Source organism: Pyxicephalus adspersus, chromosome 1 (assembly GCF_032062135.1).
Source record: "Pyxicephalus adspersus chromosome 1, UCB_Pads_2.0, whole genome shotgun sequence".
Taxonomy (NCBI): Eukaryota; Metazoa; Chordata; class Amphibia; order Anura; family Pyxicephalidae; genus Pyxicephalus; species Pyxicephalus adspersus.
Genome location: NC_092858.1, coordinates 45,877,394 through 45,900,416, shown reverse-complemented (window position 1 = coordinate 45,900,416; position 23,023 = coordinate 45,877,394). Strand labels below are relative to the sequence as shown.

The 23,023-nt window shown below is 37.3% G+C and overlaps 1 protein-coding gene across 1 annotated transcript in view; it reads left to right on the top strand.

Annotated features, from left to right (window-relative positions):
• Window positions 1-23,023, top strand: part of ACVRL1 (activin A receptor like type 1) — a 48,483-nt gene that overhangs the window by 5,947 nt on the left and 19,513 nt on the right. The window contains exons 2-5 of the mRNA XM_072409712.1: window positions 16,207-16,324; window positions 18,476-18,706; window positions 19,253-19,449; window positions 20,240-20,339. Coding sequence (XP_072265813.1) covers window positions 16,258-16,324; window positions 18,476-18,706; window positions 19,253-19,449; window positions 20,240-20,339 — 595 coding nt within the window. The 5' untranslated portion in view covers window positions 16,207-16,257. The remainder of the gene's footprint in view (window positions 1-16,206; window positions 16,325-18,475; window positions 18,707-19,252; window positions 19,450-20,239; window positions 20,340-23,023) is intronic.

The window sequence follows — 23,023 nt, the reverse complement described above, 5'->3', positions numbered from 1 at the left end:
CGATTATTCATGATTTTTTTGATTATTTTCAAATATAATTCACCAATAATGTACACACTAGATATGATCGTTTGAATGATGCAGGAAGTGAGGTGTACTGGAGAAAGTGTACCGCAGAAACATCCACGATCACTGAACAACCGTACATACAATAGATAGCGAATTATCATTGCCCAATTCGATCCGCAAGGACGGCATTGCTCATTCATCGGCCTCGTTGGCCAGTCGTTGTTCACTTTTTTGTTAATGGTTATCGGATAATCGGTCGTTAATCGATCATTTTCCAACGATAATTACTGCACGTGTGTACGTAGCCTCTGTCCCAGAACTATGCAGGCATCATTAAATTGAAGGTTTATCAATCATAATTCTTTGGTTCCATGTGGTTGAGAATGGCTGGCTAGAGTATAAGCCCTTGTGCCTGTACCTGCCCACCACATGATTAGAATGATGGGAGTGGACCTAATGCATGCTACAATGTCTGTAAATGTTGTACAGCAAAAAAGTCATGAGGCAAGCAAATCCAAATCATGTCCTTGGGCGATTCATAGAAGTAGTTAGATCAAATGTCTACCCATTGTGTATGGCTTATCAGCCTTGCCCTGTTGCATTCATGAGCAAGTGAAAAAAGAACCATGATAATATCAGGAAACTTTTTTAGGAAACCCAGTCTAGCAAAGCAGAGCCATCTTGATGTGTTGTACGCTTCAGTACTTAAAATTAGGTACTTTCCTAATTGTATTGCCAAATAAAATCATCAGGTACAATGCCTTCTGCTACAGTGGTCTTCTGTCCTTGATTGAGTTTTTTCTTTGCACAGTTAACTGAGATTAGATCATTTATTTATAGCAATAGACAAATTCACTATTTTAATTCATGGGCCACATAAAATGGTATATATAATTCTGTAGAATAATGTTTGTCAACATTATCAGAGTATTGGATTTTAGCAGTAAAACAAAACCAAACAGGGCCTTTTTATCTCCAAAATACACATGAATCTGATTACCTAATGTTCTCTGAGATCGGAGAAGATAGACTATCATAGGTGAACCTGGGTGATCCCAGCAAACCTGTCATGGATTTTTGCCAAATAATAGCAAATGATTTTTAAGAAATCTTTTACAGGTTTGCTGGAACACCTAAGTTCACCCATGATAGTCTGTCTTCTCCAGTCTTTGAGAGTTTTAATAAATCAGGCCCATTCTGCCTAAAAACTGGAGTTACATTTTAATAACTCAAAACTGACACTTTAGCGGCAGTCATTTTGGCACAACTCAGTGTTCTGTCATGCCGCCGCTTTGTATGTGTTTAGCCCGCCCAATGATGCTATCTTTATAAAAAAAAATATCTTGTGGAATGTTATATTTGCTGCTGGCGTCACAGTGCTTTGACTTCTTCAGAACTCTAGACTCTATGGAAATAGCACTTCCTGCAATTCAAATATATATAAAACAATAGTTGTTTATTTATAATGTGCTAACAGATGCCATGTGGCTATGCTTAGGAGAGTAATGTGTTGTGATAATACAGCTCAAGTCCACTAATAGGAAAATAAATGTGTAGCATTAAATAATTCTTCATCAAATAATTATTTACATGCTTCTTTCTGCTATCCTAACATACGGAATGATTCCCGCGAGACATGCAGATATCTTTTGATATAGGACTGTCTTTCGCACTGTGCTTGTTTAGTAGTGGACTTCTCATTCCCCCCTTTTTATAATCTGGCTTGTTTTTATTTTTCTGATAGTCTGCACGCCCTTACTGATACACTGTATTGATGATAGCTACCAAACTCAACACAGCTATGTGAAATAAATAGCTCTGTAATATTAGGCTTCATCTGTATGCAAATCAATGCTTCTGGATGTACAAAAAAAATGTGTGGTGTTGCCTACTATCCTATTGTGAGAAATAAACTCCCCATGCAGCAATCGTTCTAACTATATACCTGTAGATTGGTGTACTCATTACAGCAAAAGTGGATCCAACTTCAACAAGACTCATGCTCTCTCCCCCCTGCAGGACTTCCCTGTATACCTACAAAATTATCTCAAAGGGTTTTTATTAGCTCATCCATTTACTGGACCCACTTTGGCTATCACAAAAAAATAAATAAAACAACACCTTTTATTCTTTCTTTTGCTGCCCAATGACTCTAAGTATGGGTTCACTTTCTTTTCTCTCTAGTCTTAATGAGGCTGAATCTGGCAAGTCTGTATGTACCTTTGATAAACACTTTTGGAACGCTACCCCAATCAGACATGTTCCCTCATTTTCCCATTCCATTCTGGTGTGTCTGAATAGCAAAAACAGCTTGAAAACTCATTTGCACAACAACAAATAGGATGCATTAGGTTTTCTGCACATAGATCTTTGATATATAACAAGGATTAAAAAGCAGACTTTGAATTTATAACCTGAAGTCCCCAGAACTCCTTAAAATATACCCCAACCTCTCTCCTTTATGCTCCAGATGTGAATCTCAAAAAAGTGCACTTTTACATATATTTTGGTGTTGCCCTTGCCCTCCAGATCTTTGAAAATCAGATTTAGGTTGTAAACTTAGCCATAGTCTACACCGACATTTACCCCAGCATTTGACCTGAGGCTTTAAAAGCCGATTTTTAAAATTCACATGCATTCCAATATGTTAATCTACACCAGGACGTTTCCTTAAGGCACGTTCACGAGCTTTATCTTAAACGTTGCTTGCAACGTTTAAAAAATTGAAAAGCAGGGTAAACACGGGAAAATGCTTGAAAACGCTCCTATTGAATTTAATAGAGGCTTTTACACGCTTTTTTTTTTTTTACTTTAAAAGATTTTTATTAAAGTTTTACAAAACAGACAAAAACAAATAACAAAAAGACCAAGTTAACATTATGTATGAACGGTACAAAAGAAAGGGAGACAGGGAGTTAAGAGAAAAAAACATAGACATCTATACAAACATGGATACCAATTGCGACAAAAACAAAAACCAAAATCAAAAAAAAAACAAAAAAACAAAAAACAAAAACGCATAACATTAACCGAAACAAATACAAGAAATACAAGAAATGTACTCAAAGCCTACAATATAATTAGAAAAAATAATCAGTTATCGTAATTCAAGGAGCCTACGGTCTAAGTCAGGAGTGGCATGATGGTCTAGCCAAGGTGTCCATACCTTGTAGAATTTTTCCATAGAGTCATTAGCTACAACAGACATTTTTTCTAGTACTATTGTATCTGACAATCTAGACATTACAACCTGAAAGCTGAGAGAGGGTTTCCGCCAAGCTGCCGCTATCACCTGACGTGTGGCTAGAAAAATAAAGGAGATCAGTTTGCGCTTACTCTTAGAAAAAGTAGGGTCCTGCTTATGAAGCAGGGCTGTCCAAGGGTCCCTCCTGATAGACACATGCAGAACCGATCGAATATAATTGAAAATCCTTATCCAGAGTTTTTACAAGCTTTTTTTTTAGCTTTTTATGAAACCTTTCATTTCATTCAAAAACAATGGGGGCTTTTATAAATGTTTTTAGCAGGACTTTGGAGGAGTCAGGACTTTGGAGGAATCAGGAAGCCCCATTTAACAAAGGAGAGTCCCAGATCTCCACCATCCACCCTGGGGAATGAGTACAGGGGTACATAAAACCCCTTACTCATTTCCTGAAAGGAGGGTTAAAATATGTGTAAAAAATAGGACGGGGCTTTATTATTAAAGTATTTTATTAAACGTGTGTGTGTTTGTGTAACTAAACTTTTTTTTTTTTTTTTTTTTTACAGGTTATCTCACAATGACAGGATGATTCCCACAGCTGCATTCATAATATAAGCACAGCTGTGGCACTCCTCCTGACAGTGTGGGATCCCTGGGCACTAAGAATTAAATGAGGACAAGGCTCCCCATCTACCTCTAGTGCTTTGTGATTGGCTGAGAAAAGGGAAACTCTGATTACAGCTGAAGCATCATCAGGATTTCCCTTTCCTCAGCCAATCAGGGAGCTGTGCTATGCTGACGTCTCCGCTCTCCTGATTGCTCCCGCAGTCCTAGCGGAACTGTAGTATGTGTTCTTGGATACAGAACACATGTCACAGCTTCTCTAGGGCTGCGGGAGCAATTAGGGGGGCAGAGCTGTCAGCATAGCAGAGTTCCGCTGATTGCTCTGCTCCCTAAATGGCTAAGAAAGAGAAATTCTGATGACGCTTGGGCTGTTTCTTTTCTTTTTTTTTCAGTATCTCTTCCCTTTTTTTATCCATTTCCCCCACTCCTTTCCATCTTACAGCTATCTTCCTTCATGTCAGTGTTTTTTTATTCTATCCATTATTCCCTCTCTCATGCCCTGTTATGTCTTCTCATGTTAAATGTTCCCCAGCTCTGATAAAAGTTCAAAGGATTTCATCTTCACTAACCATAGCTTCACTTTATCTTTCAGACTCAATACTCTTTTAAATAGGTTACGTACACATGTGCAATGGTTCTCGTCTGATAATCAGCTCAGGGCCGATATCGGACGAGAACCTGGCATGTGTACAGCGCTCGTTGTCCATCGTCCAAATGAGCGTCCTGGCGGATCCATGGACGATGGACGACAAATGACAAACGATTTTAATGGACGAGAAGGGGAGAGAGCGCAGGGGGGGTGCCGCTTCGTCGTTCTTCCCCTCCCCTCTCCATAGAGCAGAATGGTGCTGTATGTACAGTACTCGATCATGCATCGTGCAGTTGTTAGTCGTTAGTGAAAGATCCTTTCCAGCAACAATTATTGCACGTGTCTACGTAGCCTTAGTCATTGATCATTTTAAGACACCTTTGTTAATGTCTATTACAAACTGTATGTTTGGACCATGTTAGTTGAAACTAGTAAAAGAAAACATATATTAGCACACTTTTTCTTTTGTCTTCTTGAATTTGTAACTGCTATGTCCATATTTGTCATGGTAAGAAATAAAAAAAAATAAAACTTTTATACAATACAGCATCTATATGAGCTTGTAACTCTCAGTGGTCCATTACACCCAACATTCTCAATTTTTAGATGTCTACCGGTAACAGCACCTCTATGTCCACTGTTCTTTCCAACATTTACCTATATACAGTCTCTCTAAGCTTGATTAAACCTAATTTTTCCAGGTCCAGAAGTACTGTAATATATATATTGGTCAATAGAACTTTTTAGCCAATGTTCCCATACTAGCAGACAGAGGGAAACAAACCAGAATACATTTGGGATAAGCACATATTTGTCTTATGTCCTATTGCAGAAGTAAATGGAGCCCCAGAGGACTTGAGTTAACATAGCAGCCCATCCTATGGAGCCAGACTTGTTTAATGACCTATGTTTTGGTATGTAAGAGCTATGTGAGTTTTTTCCACATAACAGACGTCCCATATTTAATTCATCACATGGGAGATATGCTGTGGATGGGCCTGTAGCCAGCAGTTAGCAATAACACAGCTTGTTTCAAGAACAATCTGAGCAGCGCCGATACTCTTAACTGAGCCAGAATTGTGGGAAAAATACAAATATTACTGCTCTGAACTCATTACTTTCTATCTCTGTTTTTAATCAGTTCTATGATTTTTATATTTAAATTAAGCTGACTTAAAGGTATGCATGAGAAACTTCTGATCTGGGGTTAGACCGATCAATACAATACAGTCACTCTTGGGTGCAACTCATGCCTGCCTTTAATGACCTCTTTCTAGGCAGCTGACTCTTCTGGATTAGTATAACTGCCATGAAGCTATGTAGTAATTGTTCTGTAAGTGCCCTTTTAATATCCCTGAAAATTTATAACAATTGAAGTTATACAGTTAAAACTCTTCCTGCTTGTGGTCAGATTTAGAGTAGTTCAGAGTGCGTGACTGCAGTTCTCCATCACTGCCAACATCTAAACAATCTTGATTCCTGAACTTGCTTCCCCAGAGACAGCCGGGTGCCTCAATTCAATGCCAGGAAGCCTTGGACATGCAGACCTTTTCCAAAAGTTTTAAACAATACTTAGAAATTATTCACTTAGAAATTCTGAAGCAACACCATTCTTTAATATTTCACATATTGTTTTGATCAAAATTGGGTGTGACCAAAGTTACATTCTTGCAGCATGCTTTTTGAATGAACAAATACAACAATTTCTGGCTTTATCAAAGCATCCATGTAGACTTGTGTGTGTTTGTCTGTAGATTGTATTGATAAGGAGCCTGAGCAGACACTACATTATGAACAACATGCCGGGGAGAGTGAGCTCTGGTTGATGACAGTGTATTGTGATAACAGCATGTTAGCTTGTTTGATTTGTACTTGAAGCCATTTTGTCTTTCCTGTGCATAGTTTCTGCTGTTGGAGGTGTGAATGATATGGCTTCAACAGTTTTGTGCTGGATAAAATACAGTAGCAGTAAAATAACTATTTTAGATTAAGTGGGAAAGAGCTAAAACCTTTATGCTGATTACTGATACTAATACTGATTAACTAAAAGGGTTAGGAATCATCACACAATAAAGTGTGTTAGTATTCACTTCTATTATCCAATCACAGGAAAAACAAATTTCTGTTCACTTATTTAACCTGCACAAGATTGGATAAGCAAACAAGACTTTTCTTTTCCCATTTTTGAGTAACTGAATTTAATACTCAATGAATGGACTTGGACTTTTTTAGACTATAATCAACTGAAAGTATTATTTGACCATGCAATTAATCAGTCATAAACATAGACCAATACAAAAATAGTGGTTTGTTGTTAGCATGTGAAGCATCAAACATACAGTATATAAAAAGATCAAACAGATTTTATTGGAAATTCTGTTACATACATACATTAATGCATCAACAGTTGCAGTCAAAGTCTAGAAGCAAGATTATCATGGATTAGACTGATTTCTTAGCTATGATTGCTCCTATTGTTTCAACGCTTTTCGCAAATGTGCTTCATCAGGAAATTTGTGTATAAGACAACTCATGGGATGTGTCAGGAGTGGTAAGATGGACTTTCATCTGTTCTTTTAAATGTCTCTTTTCAGCAAGGCGGCTTTTCCTGGAGCTCAAAGTTCCAAATGATTGTATCAGAGGGAAACTAGATTTTTTCCACATCTACAGAGTGTTATAGCAGGTCAGCACACAAATCATTGAATACCCAGATACTGGATGTATGGAGGATGTGTGCCAGTTATAAACATATATAAACCAGTCATATATATACGTGCATTTTTGCAAAGAAATGTTTGATGGTCAGAAGAAGGACCCTGCTGGGGAGAAGGGGGGGGGTGGGAGGCACCAGCCCGAGCCTTGGATCATGTCTCCCATATAGAATTGCAGGCTCAGGACGGTGGGCTGGTTGTCTCTCCCATCACCGGCTCAGATCATCATGACGTCACTTTGGGGGAAGTTTCTTCCCCTTTGAGTAACACATAGGTAGGGGTGTAGTGGGACGGGCATGGATAGTACCATGCCCCATCTCCTTTTTTTAGCGACTACACCCCTGCATATATATGATATATATGTGAATTATTATTTATTCTCCTGTACAGATGCAATTCAATTCCTTAATCATCAAGCAACAAGGAGGCAAAATTGATTAAGAACTTGATCAAACAGGGGGTCTTTGGTTTGCAATTTTTTTATTTGAGTCAAATCAGCTCATTTTAGTCAAATCAGTTTAAAATGCGTGTGGCCACCCCAAGTCTTTTCAGATACCGAGTAGGCAAGCAAGATGTAAACACTGCAAAGATTGAACATGGGTGCTGACAGTGTTTGTGTTGTGACAGTGTTGTGCTAGATTTAGCTAGTGTTTATATGCTTGGCCAATAAAAATATACCATGAATGTATGCCTTGCATAGTTGTCATACTTATCTATAGCAAAGTGGTGTTGCTTATGAGAAATGGACATTTTACAATGATAGGACCATATGAACCACAACTGGATTTATTTCTCTGGGTTTCATGAGTAAGCAATGTAAAATGCGTGTTTACACGATTAATACAATATAGGAAACAAACTAAATCAATCATCAAATTCTTTGATCTGTTGGAAACTGCTAAATCAGATACTAGTGTTTCATACTTATGTAGTCATATGATATGATATAACTTTTTTTACAGTTCTCTAAATATTCCCACACGTTATTTTGGATCTCAATATTTTAGTTCTCTATTTTTTATTAAAAGCTAAAGTCTTTTTCTGCTGTGTTATATTTATTATCTTAGTTGGGAATGTTTAAAAAATACTTTCACAGTTACATTCTCTCTATCCAAATATTACATAATTTGATCTGTTCAAATAATAATAATTTCCTGTATTTCTGTTGTTCCAACATTTTTTTTCACAGTGGACATCATTCATACCACTCCTTGACCCCAAATGAGTAGACCACCTACTATATTATCATTATTATTATGTTAATTATTAAACAGTATTTATATAGCATCAACATATTACACAGTAACATATTGCTACATCTGACATGCATCATAAATGCTAGGGTCCTGTTTTTGAAGAAAGCACTCTAAGGGAATCCACATAAACATACAGTATTAAAAACATACAATTTCAAGGGCTCTATTTATAAATAGGCAATCTGACATTCCCTCAAACAGGCCTTGGTGGGAATCAATTACTGCCGTTGAAACTCATTGACTAGGAAGGTTCCCACTAGGGAATGTCAGATTCCCTGTTTTATAAGTAGAGCCTCAAGTGTTGCTGTGGAGAGTTTAAACGTCATACCCCATGCAAGCTTACCAAACTAAGATAACAATATCTGTGATTAGTATCACTTTTTGTAAACTACAAACAGGAGATGTTTAGGCACTTAAGCCTCATGAACACCTCCAATTATTGCCCTTGGAAAGGATCTTTCACAATCCTTTCCAATGACAAAAGACTGCACGATGCATGAACGAGTGCTGTACATACAGCACCGTTCTGCTCTATAGAGAGGGGAGGGGGAGAACGACAGAGCGGCACTCCGTTGTGTGCTCTCCCCCTTCCCTTGCAATTAGGATCGTTCGTCGTCTATCCTCCGTGGATCCGCCAGGACGGTCGTTCGGATGATGGACGACTGGAGCTGTACACACGTCCAATTCTCTTCGGATATCATCACCTGAGCCGATTATCGAGTGAGAACCATTGAACGTGTGTACGTAGCTTTGAGGCTATGTAGACACGCTAGATCAGGTGTGGGCAAACTTTTTTAGTCAGGGACCACAATCTGAAAAAAAATTTGCCAGAGGGGCTGGGTCGATGGTGGAGTGGGCGGGGTTATACCACCCCCCTGCGCTCTCCTACCTTCAGGTCCTTGATCCTTGAACGATGACGGACGGCCTCTGTACACATGTTAGATTCTCGTCTGAGGTGAGCCCTGTGGCTCGTATCGGCCAAGAATCATCTGACGTGTGTACATAGCCGATGTGTGACAGACAATGAAATACCAATATGAAATGACTAACTTATACTCTTAGAAATACAATAGATAATTTTTTTGTAGTAGATGAGGAATATCTACTCAATTTCTATAAAATCTTAAATTTGTGGATATGGGTTTACTGAGGGCAGTATTTCAGGAGGAACAAACAGCTCACTGGCAACAAAAGGCCTTTAAATAAGGCACAGCAAGATCAACAAACCAATTCTTTAAATAACTAATTCAGTTCAGTAATGTGCACATGTTTGAAGTTTATTACTCCTCTTTCTATTTAAATGTGGGGCTGATCCTAGATTGGTCCAGACCTTAGATTGTAAGCTTTTCTGGGCAAGGTCCTCTCCTCCTCTTGTGTCATTGTTTGTATCTGCCTGTCATTTGCAGCGCTACATATTATGTTGGAGCTATTTAAATACTGTTTAATAATATTAATAATAATAATAATAATAATAATAATAATTTTATTAGGTGGATCCAGCCCCTATGATTTACATTGGCAGCTACCTTGATGGGTCTGTTTCATGTCTGAGGGATGATCCTAGCCTGTTTTTACGAAATACACCACTTAGATGCAAATACACACAAATTTTTTCAATCTCGATCAAGCCTGCCAGATTCAGCAATAAGCATTTTGTGTCTATAATCAATTTGATGAATTATGATCATATTGTAACTCCTTAAAATTCCCACAGCTCATCTAATTATTTAACAAAGCCATTTTTAATACTGTCTGCTGTCAAATAGATTGCGATGTTAGCAGAACTTTTCAATTAGTGTTGCATCATGTATTGATTGTTGCCAGGAGCAAAGGTTAAATGACTTGTCCTCTTTAATAAGGAACTGGCAGGCCAAATGAAACCAAGATCCTAGCAAGTTTTACAGACAAGACGCCTAAAAGGGAAGCTTAACTTTCACGTTTATTCAACCCACTGTCCACATGGAGCCATATAGTCTTGGGAAATAAACACCAAAAGGGAACTCTGACATGGGGGTACCTGCTTCCTAAATACAACAAAAATGTTTTTCTTTTTTTCATAAACAAATTTGTTCAAAATATAGAATAATTTAATCATTTATGATGCATGCACAATTTGTCACAATGACTGTTGGTATAGTGATGCTAAATACAGCTGGCTAAAATAATGGGTGGTATGGCAAATGACATATACTATACCCAGGGGAGAACTGGGAACTTCTGGCCTAAGGGAAAACATAACTTATTAGTTCTTTTATGATAAGACTAGATTTCTATGGTTTACAAAAAATGTTCCATTCATAGAACGGCATAGGGTGCCATAGTGATTGGTTTGCATAGAAAAAGATACCGTAGATGTTCCTGAAGGACGTGGCTCACTATAGCACAGTCTGGGCTTCCTTTCTTCCTTTCGTCACAAGGGAAGTTTATTCTGAAAGAATTACTGTGTCACAGGCTATGAACTCCTAAACTGGAAGAAGGTAGCTATAATATGCCAAATATGTGTAACTTACTGTCCTACTGTGATCAATACACGAATTGTAGAGTATCCCCAATTAGAATCACCAGACCAATATACCTTATATACCAGTGCAGTTTTCTTCTGGAAAGTATTTTATAAATTGTAGATGAAGTTTAATCTGATTATTTGCTATCAATGAGCTAATATGGTTTTATGGGCAGCATGGTGGCTCAGGGTTTAGCACTCAAGCCTTTGCAGTGTTAGGTACCAGGTTCGATTCCCAGCCAGGACATTATCTACATGGAGTTTTTAGGTTCTCCCTGTGTCTGTGTGGAATTCTTCCCACATCCCAAAAACATTTGGTTGGGTTAATTGGCTTCCCCCTAAAAATTGACCTATGACTATGGCAGGGACATTAGATTATGAGCTCCTTTGAGGGACAGTTAGTGACACGACTATGGACTATGCTGCGTAATATGATGGCGCTATATAAATACTGTGTAATTATGAAATACAGCCTTTCTGTTTTCATGCTGTATTTGAGACCCAGTGATACAATTATTATGTATGTGCTTCTCTACGCAGTGCAGGCAGAGTAAGCAATTTCACTACTTAAAAACCTGTAGAACTGTATAGAACAAATGGAAAGGCTGTATAACAAATGTTAGCATCCTTTGAAAATTGCATAATGTCAATATATCAGACAGAATAAACCTTATGATTAGTCTGAGCTGCACTAGCTCATGGTGTTGCCTGTCCCATCCTGCACATACTTATGTGCCAGCCACACATAATGATGGGAAAATGTGAAGGTGTAGGAGGTAACAGGCAGACATTGGGCCTAATTTATTAAAGCTCTCCAAGGCTGGAGAGGATACACTTTTATCAGAGAAGCTGGGTGATGCAGCAAACCTGGAAAGGATTTCTTAAAAGTCACACTTTGCTAGCAAATGTTTTGTATCCTGGAACAGATCCGTTCCAGGTTTGCTGGGTCACCCAGCTTCACCGGTAAAAGTGTATCCTCTCTAGTCTTGGAGAGCTTTAATATTTGAGGGCCATTAACTAGGGAGTGTTAAAGCTTTGCCCAATCAGAACAGCCTGGGATTCAGCCATAGCAGCTGTCATTGCAGGTATGTCTACCTCTAGAAAACTGCAGTTAATACTTTTTATGCCTGCAAATGTATTTTTTGAGAACTAAAGTAATGTTTAAATAAGCACAGTCACATCTACTCACTTCACATTGTAGTAAATCAGGCCTTTTGTGTACTTGATGATGTATATTTCACAAAATGCCAATCACAGTATTAATGCATACAATTCTTAGTAACCATTCCAGATGGTATCCGCATATTTACTGTATGACATAATTGTAGGCATAATAAGAGATAAGGAAAAGGTCCATGGATATAGAATGTTTCACCAATTCAAATCACAAAGTCCGAGTCTAGAACAGGGTTGTCCAGCTCCAGCCCTTTAGAGCCACAAAGGATTTGTATATAAATAGTAATGTTATGCTCCTTGTAAACCAAACCTTTAATTTCTATGTGGTCTGTTAGAAGAATACAAAAAACATATGCAGCTCCTGGCCCCTCAGTACTGGAGGTTGACACCCTGCTCTAGATAAACGTTTTGACGTTTTTAAACCGCAAAGGAGCCTTAAAAAATTCTCAGAAGCATACAGCTCATGGTATACTTGTAGGGATGGGATGTCCTTATCCTAACCCCTCCTCCTGCTTTACATAAATTTTATTCACTGATGTTTAATCCAATAATACATTGAAATATGTAGAGACCCTTTACTGTCATAGTCAGTGTAAGAGATGAATCTGCTACTGCTTACATGGAAACTCTAGGAATCTCTGGAGTAGCCATATTCAACCGGGGGTTTTCCACAGTTTGCCAGGAATCCAGCTGTTGCTGATTAACCATGAAATTGTTGGTACCTGCAACGTTCCAGGGTTCCAACAACAATTTTTGATCTATCTGTAAAGATGGTATTCCATTCAATGCTGTAAGGGAGCATTCTTCCCTATGACCACCAATATATGGGGCAATTTCACCAAGTCTTAGTGAATTGGTTTTAGCCGGAATTCTCTGAAACCTAACAAAAAGTATTTTAAGTCTTCCTATGGCGTTAAAAGGTTGAGAAAGGCTGATCTGCATTAATGTTACAGCCAACAAAGCACAGCTTAGAAGCCATATGGAATTATGTGGATTCTCCAGGTTCAGTGCATTTTGAATTTCCACCTTCGATTACTTTTGTGTACTGTTTAGTGCAGACTGCTGTAAATTAAACTGCTGTACAGCACAATGATCTTCCTTTACATCAGACAGATTGGATTTATAGTCACTATAGTAAGGTCAGAAAAAGCAGCAAGGAAACACATTTAAATGCTGCCCAGAGAATTCCATGAATGGTCTTACCTGAAAGTCCCTACTACTGAGTGATGATCATTACAGCAATAATTCAAGAAGTGACATATATTACCATTGTTATGCTGCCGAAAAAAAAATCATTTGTGTTTTCATTTATGTTAGAGGTCTGTTTAGTTATAAAATAATGAGACATAAAATGAGACTGATTAGAATTTGTAAAATTCCCCTAAAAGGAAACCAAACAATGATCCAGAATACAATAATTATAATGTAAGGGCAGACAACTGAAAGTGCTTCCTGCTTTCCTTCCTGTCCAGCTCCTGTACTCTCCCACAGGATGGAAACAAAGAGCCACTTCTCTAAAATTTGTGTTTCCGTCATTAAAATAAAACACATTTTTTTAAGCACACCCCACACATTGGAAAACTTATGAAAATTATTTTCAAAGGAATTTCCATCCTTGGATGCCTTAAAACTGACCTTGAGGTTTAAGTGACACCAAAGAATGCAGTAATGTAATTACCAAAAAAGTTTTACTTTTATTTTAAAATCTAAAGTCTAGAACTTTAACATAGAACTGCAGTCCTTTTATTTTGCATTGGTTAGTGTGGTGTAGGGTAAGAGCCACTGTGAGGTTTTACTGTTGTCTGAAATTACTTTGTCTTTTAATAAAAACTTATTGTATATATTGTATTTTATGCAGCCACTAAAATTAGATACAGGCCCAAGAGGTGATCAGGCACATGTCACATAGATAAAGCAGATGAAAAGTAAGGAAAGCTTAATGGTGATAGCTGTCTACCAGGGCTATGCAAATCTGGTTAGACAGAATTATTAACACTTTTACAAGAACAACATATATGTACAGTATTTCATCCATGCATTCTTAACTTTCCCTAATTTGAAGAGACTGTGCTTCTAGGACCCTTTGTCCCTCTTTCCTTCTCAGTTGTTCCTCATTTTGAGTGGATATATAAAAATGAAATAATTTAACTATTTAAATTTGTTATTTTACACTAAACATTCTATCCATTCTCCAAATTATTTTCAAAAAGCTACTATAAATGAAAAGTGTTTTTTTTAGCTAGAGTGTCCTCTTTTCATATCTCCAAATGTTAGGAGGTATGATTTAATCGGTGTGTATAGTCATTTGCCTGGAGTTCAGTTTTAAAATAACAGTAGTACTTTTAGTGCAGTTACACTCATTTTTGTAATAGTTCCTCCCCCCCCCCCCTCAGTTTTATATTTACCTGTATTGTGTGGACCTTAAGCATATATGGCCCAGCATGGGGACCCCATCTTTGGCTAGTTTAGCTGAAACACAGATCTACTTCTTATTGCTGAATCAGGAGTTTATTATTTTGTGAACACAAATAAAAGGATTGTTTCTTTTTCCTTTTTAACATTTCTTATGTTTGTTAGTGTGATATTAAATGATCAGTTAATCAAACAAAGTAGTCCAACTTGGCAGATATAAAACTCTGTGATTGGAATGTGCTGAGGTCAGTGATGTTAGCTTCACAGCAGAGAATACATTTCTTTAGAAATAGGGACTTTTCTAGTGCAATTGACAATTCTCAATACTGACAGCTGCTGCACAGCTGCCTTGTGTTCTGTGTAGGAGTCCAGGTCCAGTTTGAGTGGGGTAAGGTCTAAAGCAATCCAGGGATTAGAAGACAACAGTTGGTTTTTATCAGCAACAGAAGGGACAATTATGAAATTCTAGTTTGTGATAAATTCTAGTTACTGATAAAAATTATTGTCATGCGCAAGTATGCAGGAGCTTTACAAAACCCTAGAAAATGTAGGATTTTAGGACTAGTACATAGTTGTTCATATAGTACTAGTAACTGCAATTATTTATATGCATGGTATTGCTACCATCTGCTTTAAAGCTTTAAATATATCCACTCTTTTTACAAGCCATTACAAAGCTAGACATAAACTATTAGATATGTGCTTTATCTGGCAAACCATCTATATTTCCTTCAATAAAAATCAATTGGGTTATTGTGATTGTTATATCATCCTAATGTTGCCATCAGCTTTGTATGTCTTGATTAGGTCAAAGCTATTTCACAGTTGACAGCATATCACTTTAACTTTCACTCAGTCAGTAAAAAAACAGACTTTCAAATACTATACTATACACCTAAGAAAAGCCCTAGTTTTTAACTGATTTTCATTTCATTTCATGTTTTTATTAAGTTGAAAGTCTAATCTTCAACCAGAGTTTATTAGAATGCTGGGGGTTCCTTGGGCAAGGAGCAGTTTGTGCCTTAAAGGTCAGTTTAAGTAACACCAACAATCTTTTTGGCTATCTGTAACGATGACATTCTTCCCACTGGCCAGCAGTGTAGGAGGAATTCTCCCTTCTGACAACCACACTAATATATTGTGAGCTGTGGATATAGTACTGATGGAAGGTTCTTCCCCAAGACCTGAAAGGTATTTCAGGGGTTCCCCAATGTTAATAAGATTGATAAACATCGGTTTAATCTAAAATGTTGCAAAGGTAAAGCTACTTACACCCAAAAACCAACATTGGGGTTAATTTACTAAAAGAGTTTAGGCTGTTCACTTAGCAAAGTAAATTATCACTCTTAAAGAATAAGCAATTATGGGAAAGAAAATATAAAATAAACATGATTTTTGTCTGTACATCATTTAGTGACTTAAGCCAGCAGAATTTCACCTCCTTGACTTAGATAGGTGAACTATACTTGTATAGTAATAATTCAATTTTCTGACCTGATCAGAAAATTATTTAGCAGTGGTCTAAAAAATAGACAAAAGAAAACTAACAGGACAGATAAAATAGGAAAGGTAAAAGGTTATTTAGAGGATAAAGGCACATAAAGTACCCAACACCAAAAAGAAATATGACATTTATGTTTTCAAATATCTATTGTGCAATTAGAGGATAATTCTCTCAGCAAACTGAAACTTTTTTAAAATGGATGTTTTTCCTCTTTATGCAGGAAAGGGGCTCATGACAACTGCTGAACTGGATCAAATATTTTTAAGAGAATATGCTGCAAACAAGCCTTTGGATTCTTTCAATCTCGATTGTGACAGCTGCTTCTTCTCGTGGTGAAGGTACTGGACATAACCTTTTTACTTTCTGTATTACTCCTTCATAGCTCTGAAAAGAGTTCCTGTATCTCCAGAAATCCATTCTCCTAATTTACAATAATCTGCAAAAACAGTTTTTTAAATGTTATCAGAGTGGGAACACAGACACAAAGGGTTCCAGTTTTGCTGGATCACCTAGCTTCACTGATAAAACTGTACCCTCTTCAGCCTTAGAGAGCTTTAATAAATCAGGCCCAGTGGCTCAGACTAGAAGCAGCACTTGAAGTCAATCAGTTGTGCTGCAGTACTCATATGCTAACATAAGACTTGCTAAAAGAAATATAGATCAAGGTTACAAAAATATTAATCAGTCTGCTTCTTTTCCTTTTACATTCCGGCCACAAGCTGGGGGAGACACAGATCCTGTTAGTGCTTCCTAAGAGCAGAAAATTACGGTGTTTGTAGAGCCAAAGCATCTTTTATTTAGCACAAGGAAGGGAAGGCTTACAATTGCTGTCAGTTTATTTCTTGCTGTCTGCATGCCATTGGGAAAATGTCCCTTCCCTTTCTGTCCCAAAGACGTAACAGGATGGTAAAGAAAATAAAGAGGAATTCCCCCTTGTAAATTTTCTATTGTTTTGAGAGCAACTGTACGGTTTGTATTTTCCCTCCCTTTCTTTCTAGATGGTATCAACCATACACAGTGTTAAAAGTGATCCTAGTGGTACCTCTAAGCAGCACTTTATTCACTTTAAGTTTCCTAAAAAGGCATAGGATCAGGATGAGATTGAGCTTCCAGCCTCAACTAGCAGTCACTTCTATTTATATGAGAGAGCTTTACAATGCAAAATATTTTTTCCTTCTTGTCCATTGCGAGTCACTGTTTTAATCCTTTGGGTGATACTGCTGCCTACAGGAGGATTAGATACTGACAAGGATAACCCCCTCACAGTGCCAGCATGTCTTAGTTCTTTTCTAGTGTCCTAGCAAATCTTTTCTACAGCTTTCCAGTTTTAGGATTATCTGATTTTTGCTTGCTTTTGTTCTACTTGTTTTTTTAGTCAAGACTCTTCTTAATATAGTTGCTGGAGCCTTTCCTCTTCAATTTCAACTTTCTGCCATGATCATCCTCCAACTTTCTGCCATGAGCGTTTTAGTGAACCATGTGCAAAATTGCTGGATTGCTACAAGTTGTTTGTTCCTTCTAAACTCTTATTAAACTTGTTAAACCGCTCTATTTCCACTGGGAATCCAACATTGATAGCACTATTCTAGAAGAGGTCATGTCTGACTCTGAGGACCCAACTAATAAGTGGTTGGAAGCCCTCTCTGGAGCTCCGTTTTTGTTGTCAGGCCCTGTCCTTCATCTGAAGATAGCTGTGTTCTTACTTTGCCAAACCATGTCTGACTGGTCATGATCTAACTGCTACAAAGGTTGATCCCTTACTTAAAAAGGGCATGGAGCAGATAGCTGTGACATTAGATTTCACCTATGAAGGTTTGCTCATGTTTCGTGTCAGGGCTTATACATAGGGCACTGTAGCTAAGTTTTGGATTGTAGAACACGTGTGTAAAAAGCACTTTATCTGCATGGCCTATTAGTTACAGACTGCAAAGTCTTCTTTCCCCCCTATGCCAAAACCACTCTAAGCGTAACTCTCTGTACACCCCCAGAGTCCTACACTCATAGTCTTCCATATGCTTACACAAGCCTTCCGGAGTACCCAAAAGAAACCCACGCAGACACGGGGAGAACCTGCAAAATCCATGCACATAGAGCCCTGGCTGAGATTTGAACCTGGGACCTACAGTGCTAAGAGTGCTAACTGTGTTGTCCAATTCACCTGTAGAGAGTAGTGGAACCTTTAATGGCAGTACCCCTCAGTGGACTTAAGAAAATTGTAATGGTGGATACAAAATCCTATTTTTAGTACTGCAAGGTGCTAAAATTGGGAGGCCAACTATGAGGAGAAGCAAAGCAAAATGTTTATCATATGGGTGCTCCTTCTTTTTTTGTTATCATTTAATAAAACAGTTATACAGTACATAAAAAACACAACAAATTCAATTGTACATACAAACAAAAACATGATCAGGAAATGCGGTTTAAAAAAAAAATTTGAATTATTATCTCCAATGCACCTAATTCCTGTTATACTGTTTGTATTGTTACAGATAACACCTTATACAATTGTACCTGTCATGGAGAACACTGCTCAGGAAATACCTGTATTGGGAAGAGATGTTTTGTGACAGAGCAATTGCTTGAAAATGATCAAGTTTTCAGGGTCCGTGGCTGTTTTACTACCAATCTACCCGAACAGTGCAACAGCAAGACAAAAGTGTCAGAAGCAAGATGCTGTTCATCTCATTTCTGTAATGCCAATATGACCATCTTCCCTCCAAGTAAAGTAACACTTTTTATAATTTACCATACTAGTGTTGGGTTGAACATTTTTCAATTTTGATAATGTGTACAACGTATAAATAAAGGCATAAAAATAAAAATACTTCCAACCCGTCACTCTGATATAGAGGCAACGCTCTTTCTTCTCCTGTGAAATTAATTCAGCGTTGTCTCATTCTAGTCTGACATGACTTATTGGATCACACCATGATATAAAAAATCAGTGTTTAGAGTCACCAAAATATTGTCTTGGGTGTTGGCAACACCCTACCATTCCTACACCGACCCTGTTGCTTCATTGCTCATTCCTTTTTCCTCCAATATGAAATGCCCAGTGCGATGTCCCATGAAAATTCATATAACCATTACTTTTGGGAACCAAAAAGGGGAATTAAACAAAACAATTTCGACAATTTCAACTCAAGATCAGATTGTGTTATATGTTAGCTTAACCATTAACATTGCTGGCTTTGCATTGGTATCTGTTTGTTATGCTAGTTATTGTTAGTGCACACCTTACTCATTTATTTTCTTTTTTCCTATAGAAGAAAAACCAGAAGTGACAAGTCTTGTCTTGGTAACTGTTCTCCCCATAGTCCTGTTTCTGATTATTGCCGTACTATTTATATTTTTATTCTGGAAACTGAGAGGAAAAAGCAGGAAGAAATCTTTGGCCAGACTCATTGACTTTGGAAATATAGATATTGTAAATGCATCAACTGTTGGTGACAGCACTTTAGGGGTGAGTCTTCTGACCAATGGTTAAGATAATGCTGTGTTAAACTATTTTCACGGAGCATGGTTTCAGTCATTTGTTGGGAAGCACTGTAACATTAAAGGAAAAAATATGCAATGTTACTGGCAAATGTACACATTTACCAGTTTTAGCCATAGATTAAATGTGCCATCCAACTGGATCCAGCAAACCTGAAATGGATTTGGTCAAGCATTGAAAACATTTGACAGTTAATAGGAAAATATTTTAACAAATCCATTCCAAGTTAGCTGATTGCCTTTACCATTCTATTCTTAAAACGTAACTGTGGGAAAATACAAATATTTTGAAAGTATATTTGGATGTTCCAAACAAGAAATTAATGAGAATTGGAAAAAAAGCCTTCACTAGCATTTGTAGCTGAAGGCTCTGTGGAGCAATTCAGCCTCAAAACAGAGGGATGTAAGTTGTTTAAGTCACTACTCTCAGTAGCTGGGCTGATCAGTTCTTCCTCTCTTAGCAGTCACTTGGCATCCTTCAAGGCTTCTATCACAGAACACAGTTGCTTGAGAAGGAGGAGAAAAGGGAAGCTGAGACTAGGACTAACTTATTGTAAAAGCTAGTTTACTTAAGATCAAGCTTGAATCTACCTCTTTCAGCTCCCCTTAGCTCCTTATTGGTCACAAAGCTGGCTATTGTAGATCTAAGGAGAGTTGAAAGGGAGAAGCCTCTCAGACTGTCGAAGTATCACCTTAAAAAAAACACAGCACACTTTTTTTTTTAAATAAACTAACAAATGGATGTCCATGTTTTTCAGGATCTACTAGATGACTACTGCACAACTGGCAGTGGCTCAGGTCTTCCATTTCTTGTACAAAGAACTGTGGCTCGACAGGTTACACTCGTGGAATGTGTAGGTAAGAAAAAAACACTTGTAAAAAAAAAGTGTAAGAATAGATATTACAATAAAGAATAGATATTACAATAAAATACAATTTATGCCATACATACAACGGAAGTGTCTGAGATATATGATGTCAGTAAACTTTAGTGCATTTCATATTACCACATGCATTTCACATGAACAAGCCTTTTGTGTAATCAAGCCTGCGAGCATTTTTTTAATTGTCACAAATAAAAAAGTAAAATAGCCATTAACTAGATCAGTTTGATTTTGTACATAATTCATATATTGAATATCAGGGATTACCATGCTATTTAGAGTAGAGCCCCATTATCCACTATCTACATATCTATAAATTTTCTTCAGTGTTGCCTACATTAGAACTTCAGTTTGTATTGCAATTCTGTAGAGTGGATTTACTGAAAGGGTATATTGTATATTATTTTGATGATAGCTGGAAGACAGCTGGATTAAGGGTGACAGATATATTCTGCAGACCTAGATATGTCTTGTATGAATGTATCCAAGATAAGAGATGATGAAAGAAGAAGACAGCAGCTTTCGCCAAAAATAAGACTATTCCCTGGGAAAATTGAATTATAGGAAAATGTGGTTTGACCACAGTGACCAATTAGTTTTCCTTCTTTCTTTCTATACTGGTCTAAAAGGCCAATGACAGTTATAAATTAAAATGCATATTAACATAAAATGTGTTCCTCATGGCTTACAAAAAGAAGTAAGTCTAGAGTACTCAATATTGAGGCATTAGCAGCATGCCAAAGGGAAATGTAAAACTATACCTATTTTAGTTAAAAAAGCACACACATACTGCATTGCACAAATTAGAAGTGTTATTTTTACTCACTTCTTGTAAAATTTAGCTCACCTTGAGTTTAGTTCTTTGCAGAACATATTTCTTGTTTACATTAAAGTGTGCAGCCAAATGTATTTGTTGTACAGAATAGGCTTGATTTATTAAAGACACTTTTATCAGTGAACCTGGGTGATCCATAAAATCTGGAATAGATCTGGTCCAGGGTTAAAAACATTTGCTTACAAATAGCAAAAATTTTTAACCTTCTGTGCGGTAACTCTAGAAGGGTCGGGGTAAAAAACAACAGCTGACAGCGGTAACCCAGAGCCACACTCGAGGTACCAAAAAAAATAATAGATAAAGACTTACTTGGTCCTGCCCATCCAATCCCATTCTGTGGCTGCGTCCTCTTCCTCCAATCGGTCCCCTGGCGATTGCACTAAAGTTCCCTGGCAGTTCCTGGTGACGTCGGTGCATGCGTGCTGGTGTCAGTGCGTGCGAGGGGGCGTGGCGGGAATTTCAAATTATTTTTTATTGGATTCAATACAAAATAACTGTATTGCATCCAATACAAAGTAATCATTATGATATATATATATATATATATATATATATATATGCTATTACAGGTTTCAGTATTTTTTATTTATTTTTGCACCCTTGTTTTAATAGATTTTTGTGTTTTTTATTCAAAGTTTTTTAATAAATGTATTAAATATTGGACATATTTCCGTGAGTTATGACTAAGAATTACAGCCCTACAATGTAAAATAAATTTTCAATGCCTAAGACGCCTCAATATTCATGGATGCTCATTGCAGTGTTGGACTGACATTGCAGCAACAGTCCTTTTCAACAAATCCTTGATGTAACCTCCCACTTATAAAAGAGAACAATTGTAGGTTAAGAAGATTTAACTTGTTGATTGCTGGGTGGACAGAATGCTTTTTCTTGTAGAAGTGTATTAAAAATAGATGCAGGTGAGCTGAGTTCCTTCTTTTGTAGTAATGCTGTTGAAGAAGCTAGGCCAGCCTTTCCCATGGAGGAGACATTTACCATAGAGGAACATTTGAAAAAAACTTTCAGGTCTGGGAGCCCCTACTATAATAACTATATCCACAGCTCACAGTACATTTGTGTACATTGCTTGCCAGTGGGAAGAACAGATAGCCAAAAAGATAATTGTCGTTAGGTAAACAGACCCGAGAGTTCCAAACTGCTCATTGTTCAAAGAACACCTAGCAACCCCTGGAGGAACCCTAGATGAGAAACACTGATTTAGACATAAAAATGTAAATGGTTACCAAGAAAAAATAATAAAGAATATAGTAAGAGTAGGACCCAAAGGACTTCAGAAATTTAATATTGGACACAATGTAGTGATTTTATATATTCTATTGGAGCAATTAACCACCTGGCCGTTAAACCCGACCTTGGTTCGGGTAAAAACACTTGCAAAAAGTGTTAAACCCGAACTTTTGTCAGGTGGTTAAACAAACGTTATATTGCAATCCGATTGTCATACATTGTATGACAATCGGATTACAACTGAAAGAATATACTTACCCGGTCCCCGCAGCTCCTCCGGACACGTCCTCTCTCTTCCTTCTTCTCCCGGCGAGTGCAGTGACGATCTCCGGGGTTTCCCGGTGACATCGGTGCGGCAGGCGGGGCGGGAAATTCAAATAACTTTGTATTGAGCTCAATACAAAAAAGCTGTATTGAGTCCAATACAAAGAAATCTTTATATAATGTATATATAATTGTATTATATATATATTATATAATCTACTGTACAATTACTATTTTTTTTTTTTTTAAGATTTTTTTTTTTATGTTTTATAAAAAAAAAATTTATTATTAAATTTATAAAGTTTTGGACA